Source organism: Oryctolagus cuniculus, chromosome 16 (genome assembly GCF_051225735.1).
Source record: "Oryctolagus cuniculus isolate XC-2025 breed Fujian yellow rabbit chromosome 16, ASM5122573v1, whole genome shotgun sequence".
Lineage (NCBI taxonomy): Eukaryota > Metazoa > Chordata > Mammalia > Lagomorpha > Leporidae > Oryctolagus > Oryctolagus cuniculus.
The window spans coordinates 66,889,006-66,907,775 of record NC_142882.1 but is presented as its reverse complement, the minus strand read 5'-3'; the positions used below and the strand labels follow the sequence as shown (position 1 = coordinate 66,907,775).

At 38.2% G+C, this 18,770-nt stretch overlaps 1 protein-coding gene across 1 annotated transcript in view; it reads right to left on the bottom strand.

The window, feature by feature from the left end:
* Positions 1 to 18,770, bottom strand: part of SUGCT (succinyl-CoA:glutarate-CoA transferase) — an 800,879-nt gene that overhangs the window by 426,975 nt on the left and 355,134 nt on the right. The window contains exon 11 of the mRNA XM_008261668.5: positions 17,559 to 17,656. Coding sequence (XP_008259890.3) covers positions 17,559 to 17,656 — 98 coding nt within the window. The remainder of the gene's footprint in view (positions 1 to 17,558; positions 17,657 to 18,770) is intronic.

Sequence of the window (18,770 nt, the reverse complement as noted above, 5' to 3'; positions counted from 1 at the left end):
GGAATTTGGTGGTCCTGCATCTTCAGGGGCAAGTCTCAAACACATGGGATAGGAGCTGGTGGATAAATTCGCTGCATTAGTATCATCTGGTGACATGACTCTGAAACATGTTCCACACATCTCTCATAGTGTTCCCAGCAAGACTGAACCCCATCTATCCACAATGTCAACTGCTCATTAATGAACATTTCTCTGCCCCACCTTTCCCAACCTCATTTATGGTTTTTGGAATCATTTCCTACTAAATTGCCTGTAATCAAGATCTGAGCTTGGCCTAAAAGCAAACCCAAACTAAGATACTACCCTATTATGTTTCTTAATCATTTATAAGTCTATTACTAACTATAAGTAATTACTTAAATGATTTTAAAATTTATTTATTTGTGTAAAGGGAACAGATTTCATGCATTTCATATGTACAATTTTAAGAACATAACAATACTCCCACCATCCTTCCACCTTCCTAATTTTAATTTTTACAAAGACATACTTTCAATTTATTTTATTCAACAAGTAGTAAGTAGAAAGACTACTGTTCCTTAGGAGTATAGACAAGGGTATAAATAATCAAATATCAAGATATTAATTTAACTCACATACATTATATTTTTGTACTCTATTTTTAGTTACTAAAAATCAGAAAATGTATATTTGTCAAGTAATTGATAATTTTAAGCATATAAGGTGTAGATCTGGCATCAGCTAAATATTCTTTGATTGTTTCATATGAGTTAAAGGAGAGTTTGACTTGTGGGCTGGGTAGTTGGAATGATTTTCCTCCAGGGCACCTACCAAAACCCACTAGTACCTGAGAAATAAATACAAGGGCAAAGTGACAAAATAACGAGAGAATAACATGAGACAGGCGTCCTGAATTCACCTACTACCTCTCAAGTCAAATTTGGTCTTGCCCATCTCACAAGCTACCTATGGATTCCCAGCACCAAACTGAAAACTTTCAAGAATATTCTGAGAGTGGTGAGTTCCTAAATTCGTTTTGTTCTAGGATATACCCAAAGTATGTTATTGGCATTTAGAAATATAAATCTAATAGGACTGGCAACCTGAAAACTTTTTCTTGTGCCTGGTTAAATCATTCCATTTCTTTTACTCCTGTTAGTGCACTTACAAATCACTTTCACAATCTTCTAACTCGAGGGGTACATTCAGGAGGTGGGAAATTGTGCTACTGAGTAACACTGTGGTGCTGCTATCTTATAGCAAACTCTTTGATAGTGGGGGAAGAGCAACTTAAGAAGGTACACTGAAAAAAATAACATTTATTGAAATGTCACATTCAATTGCTTCATATGATTACCATTAAAATAAATATGTAATTTTTATTGAACCACATAGTAAACAAGCACAAAAAGCATACATAAATTGTTACGGCATCTGCTACTTATGGCAAAACTCTTTGGTGAACTGTATTTCATCAAAACATTCTCTTGACATCAAAAAAAAAAAATAAAATAAAATGGTTTGGTAGCATACAAACGAGTCAAAAATAAAAATAACAGACCTGGTCATTTCCTTCTAACCAAGCTCACTCTTTCCCTTCCATAAAAATTCAATGATTCTCTAAAGGATAAAACTATAATAGAAAATAAATAAATTGTACTAGATATTATTATAAAAATTTAGTCATTTATCTAGAGTAATATGAAAGTTCAAAAATAGTTAAAGATACCTATGAAGTAGTCATACAAAGTTAAAGTTAGGAACATTAATTAATGATAGGCAGCATTTCTATAAATAACATTAACTTCTTACCTTTATTTTGACCTCTATGTCCTGTGCTATTAAGGGCCCTCAATGACCTTAGAATAAGATTTCTGGTAGGATTTTCAGCAAGATAGAAAAAATAAAACAAGGGCAGGGCTATGGCGCAGTGGGTTAACACCCTGGCCTGAAGCACCAGGATCCCATATGGGTACCAGTCCTAGACCTAGCTGCTCCATTTCCAATCCAGCTCTTTGCTATGGAAGACCTGGAAGAAGCTCCTGGCTCCTGGCTTCGGATCAGCGTAGCTCTGGCCACTGCGGCCAACTGGGGAGTGAACCATCGGATGGAAGACCTCTTTCTTTCTCTCTGCCTCTCCTTCTCTCTATGTGTAACTCTTACTTTCAAATAAATAAATCTTTAAAAATAAAAATAAATGTTTTCTATTTTTATTTTTGGTACTTTGGTATCATGTTTTTTTCCTCTCTTAAAAATGGATTGGGGCAGGGCCAGGGCTGTGGTGTAGCTGGTAAAGCTGTTGCCTGCAGTGCCAGCATCCCATATGGGCACCAGTTCAAGCCCCATCTGCTCCACTTCCAATCCAGCTCTCTGCTATGGCCTGGGAAAGCAGTAGAAGATGGCCCAGGTCCTAGGCCCCTGCACTCAGGTGGGAGACCTGGAAGAAGCTCCTGGTTCCTTGCTTTGGATCAGCGCAGCCCCAGCCATTGTGGTCATTTCTGTATGGAGTGAATCAGGGGATGGAAGACCTCTGACTCTGTCTCTCTTTCTCTGCCTCTGCCTCTCTGTAACTCTTCCTTTCATATAAATAAATAAAATCTTAAAGGGGGGGGGGGGCTGCGTACTTGGCTTAGTGCTTAAACTGCCAGTTAGGACACCCATGTCCCATATTTGAATAGCTGGATTCAATGCTGTGTTTTGGCTCCTGATTCCAGCTTTCTGCTAATGCAGACCACGGGAGGCAGCAATGATGGCTTGAGTAGTTGAGTTCCTACTACCCACATGAGTTCTAGGCTCCCTGCTTTGTGCCCCAGACATTTGGGGAGTACACCAGGGGTTGGGGGTTCTTTTACTCTCCTTATCTCTCTGCCTCTTTCCCTTTCTCTCTCTCTCTCTCTCTCAAATATATCTTAAAATCTTTTTAAAAATTAATGTACAATACAATGTTATTTGTTAACTTTATTAATTAATTACTAAGATATTTATATTAAAATTTGGAAAGCAGAAAGAAATAAAGTATTCAGAAACAAATATTCTCTAATCTATATATAATTCCATATGGAGATGACCAAGAGTAATGTTTAACTACCTCCTTGTATTTATTGGTAACAGGGTGTATAATTTTTCCTTTCAATTAATATTATGCGTTATATCATATTATATTTTAAATGAATAGCACTGTATTCCTCCCACAATGGTAAACATAATTTTTAGTGAATATGTAATATTCCTAAGTATTTATTTGTTTCCCTAATGCTGAATATTTATGTGCTCTTTAGTAGCCACCACCTGTTAATGACTTTGTACTTATCCTTTTCTTTATCTTGACTCCTCTAAAAAGATTCACTAGCATATCAATGATGAATATTTTGAAATAGAATTTTGGGTCACCAAAAATAATACATTAAGGCTCTATATACATGTTACTCAATTTCTTTCTCCCCAGTAGAGTATGACGCTATATGTCTTATTGGGCATTAGACAACACGAATTATTATTTACATTTTACAATTATTCAAATGACTAAAAAGAGAAAAATATGTATCAGCTACTTTGTTTCATATATTTAATTACTAGTAAAATACTTATTCCTATAAGAATTTGACATTAGTATTTCAGCTTCTGTAAATTATTTCTTCAAGTTAATCTACTGAAGTTGTTTTGATTCTTTTTTCTGAACTGTTTGAATTGTCCCTTTGTGGAATAATCACCATTAACTGTAGTTCCTGCTGAAAATATTTCCCCCCTCTGTTATTTTTATAATTTATAGATAGCGCTTTAACACTAGACTTATTCTAATTTATAATAAGGATTGTCATCTACAACACTTTCTCAAAAAATTTTTAGTCTACTCTTTTTTTTTAATATTTATTTATTTATTTATTTGAAAGTCAGAGTTACAGAGAGAGAGGAGAGGCAGAGAGAAAGGGGGAGGTCTTCCCTCCGATGGTTCACTCCCCAGATGGCCACAACAGCTGGAGCTGTGCCAATCCAAAGCCAGGAGCCAGAAGCTTCTTCCCAGTCTCCCACATGGGTGCAGGGGCCCAAGGACTTGGGCCATCTTCTACTGCCTTCCTGGGCCATAGCAGAGAGCTGGACAGAAGTGGAGCTGGACAGAAGTGGAACAGCCGGGTTTCGAACCGGCACCCATGTGGGATGCCGGCACTTCAGGCAAGGGCGTTAACCCATTGTGCCACAACGCCAGCACCTTAGTCTATGCTTGAAGAGCAACTTTAACAAAATTTCAAACAGCATCTCAACAACGTTACTTTGAGAATTTAATAGTTCTAAACAACTGATACGAGAAAACTGATATCTTTACAAGCGTTAGTCTCCCTACCTGTTTTATAGTTTTATTTTCATAATTTAAGCCCCATATATACCTTATTATTCCGAGACATTTCATATTTGATGTTTCTGAATAGAATCTACAGAATCTTTTCTTCATTATATATATATATATATATATATATATATATATATATATACATTCTTAGATTATTTAGAAAGCACTGCTTTTCTGTTCATTGATTTTTGTTTGGTCACATAAGTTGCATGTTTTAACTTATTGTTTTAATATGTTTCATATTTTTAGTTCCTTCCTTTTGTAAGCTAACAAATGTAACCATTTACATGAGCAACCTGTCCTTGTTTATGTGCATCCAGAGGCCCACTTCATTTTCTCTTCCATTTTCTAATGTAGATGTTAAATTATACAATAACTAAGTTGCTTGCAATTTCATTCTTCCTTCCTAATAGTTCTAAATGTTTGTATTTTAGGATATATTTCTATATTTTGATGTGTTTAAAAACAGGTTGGAATCATCAGTTACTCTTGTTTTCCAAATATGATATGTCAATGGCCACCAAAAAGGGACAACCCCAGAGCCACAAAGATCCAGGCCAGCAATTTGATATTCCTTTTTGTTTCCATTCATTAAATTGAACAGAGTCCTAAGACTTAAATAAACTCAGACATTCCAATGTCTGGATTTTTCTTTTTCCAAAGTTAGCAAATGGGAAAAGAAAACAATTCACAACAGAAAGAAGAAAAATCATTAAGAAAGGCAAATATAAATGTATAAATTGAAAGATTGAACGTTGTGTATATATGACTCAGAGAGAGAGAAAGAATATTCACTCATTTTCTTTTCCTATCCAATATTATTCTAAACATAAACTTTATGGTTAAAGAAAGGGGGAATAAGCAGTTATTCTGTGAGTGTTGTGAAAAAAAATAATATCAGGGGATTACAATGTGAGTCTCACCAATGAGCTGTGATACTGGGGAAAATACATTAAACTAGAACTAAGGTGGGTACAGTCTGGCAAAGGAAGCAGTGAGCAACTTGCCCAAACCACTGAAGATTGCCCAGGTGAGGATGGCCCGGATGGTCACTAGGGAATGTTCCAAGATGTAGGACAACTGCTGGAAATCAACACTATTGAGTCTTGATTTCAGCACTAGAAGAGGGGTGGAGGGATGGAGTCGACTCTCACCAGGAGTCACTTGATGCAACATCAAAGACTCAAGAAAGACATACACTGGAATACCTAAGCTAAGATGAGATAAGAATAAAACCTAAGTAGGGGCAAATAGTTGCAGAACAAAACTCTTTTTGAGCCAAAGGCAGGCAGGAAATAGGAAAGGGAAAGGTATGAACCAGTGTCAAGAGACTGAGTTAAACTACAGATTCTCTATACAATTCAAAAATCAAGAATGAAACAAGGTCAGCCAGAAAAGTCTGGATAGCTATACCTACACGCTTCCAAAAGGAAGGCATTTAGAATGACTATGTGGAGTCTCATACAAGCTTTCAAAATGACGTCTATCTGACGATACTGTTAAATTTTAAGATCTCACACTTAGGAAAGGGTAAAATGCAATGATATCCAAAGTTCTATCAAGCTTTGCAAGTATTTAGGACTCTAAAATTCTATAAAGCTAAAAACTATACATTAAATTCCAATGCAAAAACAGAGGTATTAAATGTTTTATCCGGGAAAGAGAGTTTATTGGATTCTGTTCCATCACCATCATCCTCTCCCAACACATAAAAATATCCTGCAACCACCACCTAATGCTTTCTACTAAAAGGCAGCATGGAATGGTTTATCACTCTCCTGGAAAATAAGAGGGTGAAGTGGGGGAGTAGAGTGGGATGACATTCCATTCCATCCTGACTCACTTAAAAGATATCATTTGATTCGCAGTCACAAAGAATTCTGTTGACAGGGTGTAAACAGCCCTGGTCACAAGGAGCTTGTTTGGAGTGCAGCGTCTCCCTTTGCATTCTATAAGCCAACGAGATGCTTTCCAGAGTTGTATTACTTTCTTTTTACCCTCTGGGCTGATTTTATAGCAACAAAACACAGCCACTTAAATCTATCTCCAAATAACCAACATTTAGAAAATGTACTACATAAAATATAGACATTTTATAAGGGGCTATCTATTAGCTAATAATGGCAGAGCTGCCAAGGAATGCATAAGAAAACAAATGTGACCCTCACCAAACATCAAATCCATTTATCCAAATTAGCCTTTCTGCAGTGGTTGCCAAATAAACCTACAATGATATGATTCAAAGCATTATTAGGGGTTGGGGGGAGGTTACAATAAACTAAATATGTAGGTTTAGGATATATATAAATCACATGAAGTGCAGCCTCATAAGATGGTAATAGAAGTCAGGGGGGAAAAGCTGGCAGGAGAGATTTTAAATTGTGATCATATGGAATATTAGCCCAGCAAAAAAGTTTCAGCAGTAAAAAACAATAAGTTTCTCTTTGTATATTAAAAACATATAGACACAGAGTCGATGGTTGCCAGGTTTAGGGAGGGGTGAAATTCATCAGAGTTAAAAGAGACTTGCATGGCCTCTTAGCCCTGGGCGAAAGTGTCAGGAAAGGGAACTTAATCTCTGGGGCTCCTGACTGCTCTCAGCTTTTCATTCCACTCCATTCCACTCACCTTAGGCAGCCAGGGGCTTTGACAACATCACTACTTTCTCCACACTGAAATCTAGCCTGAGGAAAAAGTCTGGGAAATCTTACACTAAAGAATCAGGGTTCATCCTTTAACTCTCCTTGTACTGTCTGAAATTTAAGAGTGGGCAAACTTTTAAGTAAAAGACAGAAATATGTAATTGCGTAATGCCTGAAGTTAGCAAACTATTCACAGTGAGGGGTTCCATGCTAAGAAAGAGTTTCCTCCTGGCCCTTCTCAATAGTATGAAATGGGAAACCACTGATGACAATCCTCTCTGTTCTGTATGAAATCCTCATGCAAGAAAGTGAAGCCCAGCTAGCAAGGTGATGCTCTTTCAAAATATCCACTTGTTGATCAATTTTAGAGTAAATTAAACTGTTAAAGGCAGGATAGGACAGGAGGATGGGGTGTAGAAAGAAGGCAGGAGGGAGGACCGACACAAGGACTTAAGAAAAGAAAGAAGGGACAGGAGCAAGAGATAGTTGTTAGAAATTAAATATGAGATAGTTTTATTTTCTATTAAAAATAAAATATTATAAAAGCATACATGTTAAATACCAGAAAAGTGAAGTCAATGACTTTCTGGAAGGCCAAATATATCCGTTAAACATCTCTTACCCATAAAAATAACCCAGGAAAACTCATGGATGTATTTTATTTAAGAGTTCAAAGACCCTGGCTGAGACTTTTCATGGAGGCTATTAACACAGCATAGCAACTAAGGAACACACAAAAGTGTTTCATTCTTCATGAAAGTACAGCCACAAATGCAAGAAATAACTCAAGTGGAGCGTTCCCAAGTTCCAAATTCATTGCTCTTACTAAGGAACAAGTGTCTCTTGAAAGAAATAGAATATGGGCTATTAAGATGCACATTTGGCTTTAAAAAAAATTTAGCACTATTAACAGCCCTCATTAGGAAAGTACTAAAAAGTTAAGAGTATTCCCAAGTCCTGTGAGCTATTTTAAATTTTTCAAGAAGTTGAACAAAAATCACTTATCTACTGTAACAAGGCCATGCATACCAACTAAAATGTCATGCTTTAGTTGTGCTGGAATTAAATCAGTATAATAATACCAGCTGCTTACCCTAATCAGGATTTCTGATTAGCATTCTAATAAAACTTTACTAAGTCAAATTGTCCAAGTTGAGTCTATAGTAATTACAGTTTGGTGGGGGAATAATCCTCCAAAACATGTTATCTTAAAAATGATAAGAGCTTGAGTGGTAAAAAAATGAGAAACTAACAATGGAGATTCTTCTCAAATGGAATGGGCACTGTCACACACTCAGCACTGCCAGCTGTTTCAGACTTGTTCTGTTTTCTAAGTCTCATTGCATGGCTACTGCTATGTGTATCGATTACACCTGAACCTAAGGCTCAGTGCAGTCAGGGACTTACTCAAGACCACAGAGCAGGTCAGTGGAAGTCTAGGTTCTCCAATTCAGGTTCTTTGACATTCTGAGATTACAATACAGGCCTCCCCAGTTAGTGCAAAGTCATTTCCAACTGCCACTGCACTCCTCTTTTGGTTTTGTGGACACTGACATCAAGGATCTTGCCTCTCTTACCTTGGGCCAGCTCTGCCACACTTGTGTAGCTTTGTTCACCACTGTTTCATATTTCATCAATAAATTAACTTATTGCTTACTTAATAAATTAATCACATATAATAATAATTATTATTAATAAATACCAAAAGTACATTTGTCTCTGCCTTATGAGATTTGCTGTCGTATCAATGAAGAAGGAAAGTAAATGACTTCTGCTTTGGTGTGGCAGCACAAGAGGCGTCGCTCAGCACAGACCTATGAGGCAGGAAAAGCTCCTGAAACTTGTGTTTATTTTAAAGAACTGGTAGAGGCCGGTAAGACAAAGAAGCTTCATTATTTTAGTGTAAACATCAGCATGTGGGAAGACACAAAGAACTGAAAAACTAGGCAAAATTATAAGGACTAGAAAGTGATTCCAGTCGCTGGAGTGAGGCTTAAAAGGCAGGAAGTACAATTACACAACTCAAGGTAAATGGTTTATATTTTATACTTAAAGCTGCAGAGTTCCAGAAAGACCTAAGCAGGGAAGTGGAATGATGAAATATATCTAATGCTACTAACATTTTAGTTTCTTTTTAATTAACATTGAATTTAGACACCTCTGAATGTGCTCCAGTCCCTCTATCAACAATCAAGAAATGTTTCAGGTCAAACTCTCCAAATTCTTGCTATAAAGTTATATTCAGGTCAAAATTTCTCTGCTTGAACTTTTTTCCTTCAGCTCAGTAATTCTATTTGTCCCTTCCAAAGTCATCTCAGGTGGCACCGTCTAAAGAAAGCCTTCCCTGACTCACACAGATAGCAGTAGTTGCCTTTTCTCTGAGTTCTGCAGCAATCTGTATGTATGTTTCCCTCTGCATTTCCCACACACTACCTAAAGCATTGCTTTGGTTGTTTTCCTAGTTAGACCATTAACTCCTCAAGTGCGCATGCCTCATCTTTAATCTCTATATCTGCAGGACCAATACAGGACAGTCATTGGCCAATAAATGTTGGTTGAGAGAGAAAGGGGAAGGGAATACAATGAATTTCACTTCTATTTTCTCCAGCTTTTCTTTTACTTCATCACCTTTCATGTCTATTTTATCTCCCCAAACACTAATACATCATCTTTGTCCTTCCTCTCTTAGTGTCAATACACATCAAAACTTCCATTCTCTCTTGAGGTACTAACTGGCAAACATTTAGATGTGGTGCAATAGTAGCACAAGTTAAAGAGTTTGTTACTCCTCACCATTGTAAAGAAGGGGGCTGTTTTATCAGGCCCTGGATTAGTCTCCATTATTTCCAACCTTCTGAGTTTTAGCCAGGGATTTTTAACAGGCTTTAGCTTCACCTAGTGCTCAATGTTAGCAGCTGAGTAAACAGACTTTTGGCAACAGCTTGGATACAATGGCAACCTCAAGGGGAAAGTCTTCCATGTTTAAATTAAAATATATATACACTCACAAGTAAGGTCAAGGAATAACAGAAGCTGAGAGAACTTGAGGGGAATTAAGTGTGTAAGCTGTAGAAAACACAGCTGATGCCCAAAACAGGCAGCAGCCATCCTGAACAAGGTTGACACTCTCAGAGCCACTGAAAACTTTACTTACAAAGAATAACAGAGAAATGCTATAAGTGACTGACATCTCTGGTAGGCAGAATCACCAGATTTTTTAAAAAATTAAAGGAGTGCTTACCTTGAGAAAGATAAAAAATATCTGAGGAAAATACTGTGGAAGATTTTGAAACACAGAGAAAATCCCTATTTATGAGAACATACTTTTTTAAAAAAAACTTTATAATAAAGATTTACTGATAGAATACAATGGTTGTCACTTTCATGCTGGCCAATACTGAAAGATATAGATCCCTCAACGTGCTTTTACATATCCATTTATGGTGCCTATAACAGTATAAATTCTCGATCAAAACAATATTACAGCCAGCGCCGCCGCGGCTCAGCAGGCTAATCCTCCGCCTTGCAGCGCCGGCACACCGGGTCCTAGTCCCGGTCGGGGCGCCGGATTCTGTCCCGGTTGCCCCTCTTCCAGGCCAGCTCTCTGCTGTGGCCCGGGAGTGCAGTGGAGGATGGCCCAAGTACTTAGGCCCTGCACCCCATGGGAGACCAGGAGAAGCACCTGGCTCCTGCCTTCGGATAGGCGCGGTGCGCTGGCCGCAGCGCGCCGGCCGTGGCGGCCATTGGAGGGTGAACCAACGGCAAAGGAAGACCTTTCTCTCTGTCTCTCTCTCACTGTCCACTCTGCCTGTCAAAAAAAAAAAAAAATATTACACAATTATGGAGTCTGTCATCTATTCATCTCTGTTGGCCGTCTTTAATCTGCATCAACAAAATACAGCTTCTTTCTGGTTTTAATTGGAACCAACCACTTTATACTGATTAGAGAAAATGATCACAACAAGAAATGCTTAGCCATAGACATACAAATGACATAAAATTATTAAACAAATCAGGGGATTTATCCTGCCAGACATTTTAGATAAAATACAAACAACAAAAATAACTTTATCCCAAATTTACATCACTCTTATTAACTTCAAACAGGTTAACAATGTTTGGAACTGCACAAATTTTCAGGGAGATGAATGTCACTGTGAAATAATGTCCAGTTTTATTATACATCAGTCAGATAACACTTTCTTAACTTTATCACTGTGTTGAAGTAACACACAAATTGCAAATTTCAGTCCTTTAAATAGCACAGGCCATACCACCCTGAATATATCCAATCTCCTCTGATCTTGGAAGCTAAGCATGGTTGAACAGAGTACCTGGATAGGAGAATGTACACTTTAAGATCCATAAATTCTCTGTTTTCCCTTTTGAATATTAAATTGGGTATAAGTAGTAACAGGCTTCATTGTTTCTTTTTATTTTTAAATAAATGCAATGAGCCCATCAGTCCTAGAATTTGCTTGTAAAGTTATCTGCAAGGGTAGGCTTTCGGCATGGTGGTCAAGACTCCACTTGGGACACCCACATCTCAGATCACAGTGTATGACTTGGGTCTTGCCTCCATTGCAGATTCTAGCTTCCTACTAATGTGTACCCTTAAAGGCAAAGGTAATGGCTTAAGTATTTGGGTCTCTGCCAGGCATAAGGGAGACCCGGACTAAGTTCCTGGCTCCCAGCTTCAGCCTAGCCCAGCCCTGCAATTGCAGGAAAGCACTTATGATGTAATGCTTCATAGCCAAAAATAGGCAAAAACATGTTATCATGGTAATGTTGCCATATTACTAAAAAAAAATGCTTTCTATAGAAATGACTGGCAAACAAAAAAAAATACCCAAATTGTAGCATGTAAATCAAAATGCTGAAAAAAACAATAAATGATTAATATAGGCATAGCCTATTGTTGTAATACTTTCATAAAGCAAAATATTATCAAAGCTATCTATCTATTTAGAAAGTCAGAGTTACAGAGAGAGAGATCTTCCATCTGCTGGTTCACTCCCCAGATGGTCGCAATGACCAGGGCCAAGCTAGGCCAAAACCAGGAGCTTCTTCAAGGTCTCCCAAGTACTTGCTCCATTTTTTGCTGCTTTCCCAGGCCATTACAAGGAGCTGGACCAGAAGTACAGCAGCCAGGACATGAACTAGCACCTATCAGCTAAGTGAAGTTTTTAACACTATATGAAGAGTATGAAACTAACTTTTAGGCTCATCAAATGTTTTTATGCAAGGATTAACAAAACAACAACTAATGGAAACATATCTGCTGGAAAGTCTGACAGGGGCCAACACTGTAGCATAGCAGCTTGAGCCACAACCTATGAAGCCAGCTGCAATATGGACACAATTCAAGTTCTGGCTATTCTCCTTCTAATCCAGCTCCCTGCTAATGCACCTGGGAAAGGAAGATGGCCCAAGGACTTGTGCCTCTGCCACCCATGTAGGAGAATAAGATGGAAAACCTGGCTCTTGGCATTGGCCTGACGCAGCCCAAGCTGTTGTAGCCATTTGGGGAATGAACCAGCAGGTGGAAGATCTCTCTATTTCTCCCTGCCTACTCTCTCTTTCCTTCCCTCCCTTCCCTCTCTGTAACTCTTCCTTTCAAATAAATTTAAAAAAAAATGTTTTTAAAGTCTGCCAAGGCAGGATTTTATCTAGTTTTATTTTTATTTTTTTTTTATTTTTTGACAGGCAGAGTGGACAGTGAGAGAGAGAGACAGAGAGAAAGGTCTTCCTTCGCCGTTGGTTCACCCTCCAATGGCTGCCGCAGCCGGCGCGCTGCGGCTGGCGCACCGCGCTGATCCGATGGCAGGAGCCAGGAGCCAGGTGCTTTTCCTGGTCTCCCATGGGGTGCAGGGCCCAAGCACCTGGGCCATCCTCCACTGCACTCCCTGGCCATAGCAGAGAGCTGGCCTGGAAGAGGGGCAACCGGGACAGAATCCGGCACCCCGACCGGGACTAGAACCCGGTGTGCCGGCGCCGCAGGCGGAGGATTAGCCTAGTGAGCCACGGCGCCGGCCGGATTTTATCTAGTTTTTAATGCTGAATCCATATTTTACATTTGATCTTAGCTAAAAGGCTGAGAAGCAATTGAATCCATATTTTAAAACTAAGTCTTTAGCTGTTAAATGGTAAATTTGAAATCAGGGGTAAGGGTGATAGCTGCAATATTACAGGGACTATGTAATTAATATTTGATTTGGCTGTGCATTATCAATAAATTTAATTGTGAATGATACTATCAGTCCAGTAACTCACTTTGCAATTTCAAGATTTACTTTCAAACAGACTTGGAACGAAATAAAGAAACTCCTCAGGATAAAAAAAAAAAAAAAAAAAAAAAAAAAAAAAAAAAAAAAAAAAACTAAGTCTTTGGTTCAGAGTTGTCTCTGACACATAAGGAGAGTTGAATAAATATCTGTTGAATAAATTAGTACAAGAATGATTGAATGAATGAATGAATGAGAAGCAAATACAACTTCAATTGGGTCTCTTTGGTCTCTCTAAAAAGAAAGGGAGGTCTTGCTGTCTCTCTGCAGGCAGAATATTTTGAACTCTCTACAAGGTAGAGTATTCTCTTCGAGACATCTCCCCATGGGCCAGGTGTTCAGCATAGTAGTCTAGACTATGCCCACATCCCGTATCAGAGTGTCTGGGTTTGAGTCCCAGCTCTACTACCAATTCCAGCTTCAGGATAATACACATTCCAGTAGGCAGCAGATGATAGATCAAGTAACTGGGTTCCTATGATCCATGCAGGGCACCTGGAATGAGTTCCTGGTTCCTAACTTCAGCCTGGCCCAGTCTCAATTGTTGCAAGCATTTGAAAGCAAGCCAGTGAATGGGAGCTCTCTCTCTCTCTCTCTCTCTCTCTGTTATTCTCTCCCTCCCTCCCTCCCTCTCTCTGCCTCTCTAATACTTAAAAAAAATAAGTCTTTTTCCAAGGTTACATAGAAAACAGAAGCTGCTGATAAGCAAGCCCATTTTATGAGCAAAAAGCATTTTTTTTTAATTTCACAAGTTTAAGAAACTATTTTATTATAAAGGCCATTCTAACTCTGACAAGATCTCTCTGAACCCATCTTTCACCACCCTTCCTCTGGCTCACCCAATTTCCAGGCACAGTGTCCTCCATGCTGCTCTTTTAACTCCCTAGCCACGCAACTTCTGACTAGAAGGACTCTCTGATTTCTTGCACCTCCCTCTCTCATTTCCTGCAGGTCTCTGCTTAAGCATCACATTCTCAGAGATGCCCTCGGTGACTGGCAAAACAGCCAAGTGCATATCCAACTGCTGGCACTCTTCCTTTCCCTTCTCCGCATTATTTTTCACCAGTTTATCTATCCCCCACATCCCCAGTGCTTATAACAGTGCCTGTTACTTAAGGGCTCAGTAAATACTGAGTGAATAAACAAGGATACAGTAACTTTTCATGTGCCTACTATAGGGAAGACAATATGATATGTGGAAAAGATGGGCTCTTTTGAATCCCATTCCTAACTCGCCATTTACTATGTGCCTGACCATTGAGATTAACCTCCCTAACATTCAGAATTTTCATCTGTAAACTGGGAAGAAGAATCATGGTTATCTGGTGAATACTTGGAATCCACTAAATGCTGGTTCCTCTCCTAGTTCTCTCCCTGCCTGTTTGTAGTTGAGAACTAAAAGAGCAATATTTTTAGGAAACAAAGTGATTCACAAGTTCAGAGATGGCTGTGAAATGAAGGCAACAATGTTCTGAGCCAGAAAAGAATGCTGAGAGAGAACAATGTCATTTCCAACAACTAGACCACTGATTGTGTTTGTGTTTCGTGACTGACAGGGAGGATACAAGGCACGAAAAGGGCACCTCCTTTCTTCATGGTATTGTCATCTGACTGAGAACCCAGATAGACATTAGGGCACTCTCAGGGAAACGAGGAGCTACCCTTCAATCATGGCTGTTTCAGAATAATGGGAAGTCTGGAATGCTTTCCAGAGAGGAAACAGAAGAAACCAAAAGGGAGTGTGGCTGCAGCAGGGGTTTTCTACTGAAATGTACTAGGAGAAAATGGGAACGGGAAAAGTGATGTCAGGTTGTGGAAGATCTTGGATGCCAGGCTGAAGAGAACAAATTTAAACCTGTAATTCATGGGAAGCCACTCAAGTTTTAGAATATTAGAAAAGCATACAATCATATACTGAAAATTATAAGCTTGATAGCATTTTCAGAGACGTCTGAAAGTCAAACACTAAACAGTACTAATGAACCCAGTGACATTTGCTCAGAAAAACAAATGATGAAATTATTAATGGGAATGAACCAGAATCCTAATCTTCCCTGCTCGTCACTATTTAGTCCATAATAGAGAGGAGATTTGAGTTGAAAGAGACTTGGAGAACTGCAAACCATAAGAGAGCACCAAAAAATATCAACACACTAGCAGAACAGAGCATGAAACTGGGCCTCCAAGCAACCAAGGGCTTCTGTCCTTCAACAGAATACCTACGATGCTCTATCAAATTTTCTCACTTAAGACTACCTGCTGGTCTCTCCCTTTAAGAGTGATTCCTTATTCCATATCAAGTTGGAATAAAAACAGAACAAATGAGTTATGAGTTCCAAAATGCTGAAACTCTCACTTTTGTGTATGTCAGAGTACAAACAAGGTGACAGATTATTTAATTCACTACAAAGTGGAAAAATAAAAATTAATCATTACAGATGCTGCTAAATGTCTTTCCACAGTAGAATTCTGTAACAGTATTTAGCAAGGAATAAAACTTTTAGGACATAGGAAACTAATGACTTAACTTAGTTGTTCATGAAACTATAAAAGTGCTGGCAACTAAATAACAAGATGACACTTGTATCTGCTTAGGTCTTGTATTTTTCTTGGGATCTACTCTTCTCACAGCATGGACATAATTTATTTAGACTATCAAAGAGCTTTTGATAAGGTTTTCACAAGAGGCTATTATTGAAGCTGGGTAACTATGGTATGAAAGGAAAAAGTCATATCAATGAGTTAAATGAATTGAAAATGCTTGAGAGGCAAAGAGGCAAAAAGCAGAAATAAATGGGCAATTCTAATGTGGAGAAAGGTTAATCACTGAGTGCTCTGAGGCTTTTTGGTAGAACCAGAGTTATATTTAACTAATGACAAGTAAAGGAATACCCAATTCTCATTTCTTCATTCTCTACACACAGAGCCTCATTGATGTGGAGAGCATTTAGCACATGGAGGAGATAGAGCAACTGAAGAGAAGAAGGGATTAACAGCTAGGAAATAGCAAATAGGTAAAGTACTGTTGAGTTGAATTTTTGTAGGGATCTACAAATACAGAAGGGAAAAGAAAAATAAAGTAAGCAACATTTTATTTTATAAAAACTTTGATATACACTACATACAGACATATGGGCCTTTTCAAAAGACGAGATATATTATTTGAACAAAAAGTACATAATTTATTGGTATGTTGCAAGAGTGGATAACAGCTCATGTGGACATTTTAATCAACAAAAGCCACAAAATGTATTTCTACAGATTGAGAAAACACTTAGAAGCAAACAAAAGTGTAACTGATAGGAAAAGTAGCAATTATTACCTTTTTTAAAACATCTGGAAAGGAACTGCAAAAATTGATCCAGGTTTTTACAAAAGTGTAACCTGACATGAGTGGAATAACCTGGACATCAAATGCTCTGATGAATTGACATTAATCTTCCCTGACCCATACATAATCTAACACTAGTGATCCAGAGTCATCATCATGATTCACAGGGAGGACTCAGAAAAGTCAACAAACTCTTCCTTCATTTCCCTTTGCCTTAATTTCTGTTTCTGTAAAATGAAAATGACAGACTATATGCCACAAAACAATTATAAATGAATTAAGATATGTAGAGATTTAACATAGTAAAAGTACGAAATAACGTCAAAGTATTATTAAAACTATTTATGATACACTAAATCCAATTGAGACCACAGAGAAGCAACCATGTTCATGTCATTGTGACTTTCTTATTCACATCATCATTATGACTCAGTAGTTAATAAAACATTTAAATGCTTTCAAATGTTTTAGAACAACAAAAACAAAAAATAATCCCACATAGCTTTAAAATATCTTTCTGCTGACCAATTTTGTGGAAGAGAATTAAAAGTTGATCTAAATAAGCCTCCTAAAAGTCACCCCCCCCCCAAAAAAGAAAAACAAACAAAAAACAGAGATTAAAAACTTATCACAAGGGGCCGGCGCCCTGGCTCACTTGGTTAATCCTCTGCCTACAGCGCCGGCATCCCATATGGGCGCCAGGTTCTAGTCCCGGTTGCTGCTCTTCCAGTCCAGCTCTCTGCTGTGGTCTGGGAGGGCAGTGAAGGATGGCCCAAGTGCTTGGGTCCCTGCACCCTGATGGGAGACTAGGAGGAAACACCTGGCTCCTGGCTTCGGATCAGCATAGTGCCGGCCGTGGCAGCCATTTGGGGGGTGAAGCAATGGAAGCAAGACCTTTCTCTCTGTCACTCTCTCACTGTCTAACTCTGCCTGCCAAATAAAAAAAATTGTCACATGTTAATTCTCAAGTGCATAAGTAGTAGATCAAAGCTTACCGTGTAGAAAGCGTTTTAATGAGCTCTTTTCTATTCTGTACCCGAAGGCGGTTAGTTTTATACTTGGAATCATCAATCAACTCAGGTAAACTCAGGATCTAAAAGAGAAAAATAATTTTGAAGTATAATTCACCATCTTTTTACCTGCCTATGAGAATTAGCATCCAGGCCTATATCCTCCCTACTCCAAACCATTTATTGCTGCTCTTTATGGCTGTCTGCAAAGGAATATGAAAGGAATTATCATACAATTAGGATGGATCGGGATGATGGATGAGTTTGACATTTGCTAGAGTTGTATTATATTTATGCATATATGCCTATATTTATGAGCACACAAAATCAGTTATCAGACCTCCATAATCTTTTGTACCCACTTATGAGAATTTAGAGAGAGTTATTGAGTCCCCATAAAAAGTCTTTAAGGCTAAGCTAGGGGAGAGATGCAAAATCAGATAAAATTCAACCAGTTCTGAAAAACAATATTGTAAGTGCATGCCTGCACTTAAATAAAGTTGCTATATCTTGGTATGTACAACCACTTATTTATTCCACATGTAAATAAAACTGTATTATCTGTCCCTGCAGCCCTATCCAGGATGTTGTACAAGGTGCTAAAATAAAGAGAAAGTATGTACATTAGTCCAAAAGCATAACATTAAAACAATGTCAACTTAAAAGATCTTCTTCCCATAGAAGTATCACTATTTTTCTTTAATATGTCCCCCTGAAGGCATGCTGACTAGCAATGCTTTTATATACTTCCTATTTTGCTCCTCCTCAATAAAGGAAAAATCTATCTTGCAAGTCCCTTTGGACATCTTGCAATTTTAACAAGACCATAATGAAAGTACCAAGTGGATTTGGAATGGAAAAGATGTTTCAAAAAGAATGTGTGGAGGCAGTGTTTGGCAGTTGTGTTGGAAAGTCAGAAGGAGCATTTATGGGCTGAGGGCAGGCCATGTGGCCTACAGAAAGTTCCTTGCCTTTATTAATGTATTTGCTTTCAATATAAACACTTAATGGTTTCATTTGTTTCCCACAGTTTAAATAAAATCAATCCATTAATCATCTTACAAAGGAGAGATAAGTGAAGATTCCCTGGAGTAAGAGGTCATCTCAGTGGTGTAATTTCTCTTTCACATGCTCCACTTACTCATTTCCTCCAGGAATAATAAAGATAGTATTACTCTCCCAGATTTTAAAAAGTGA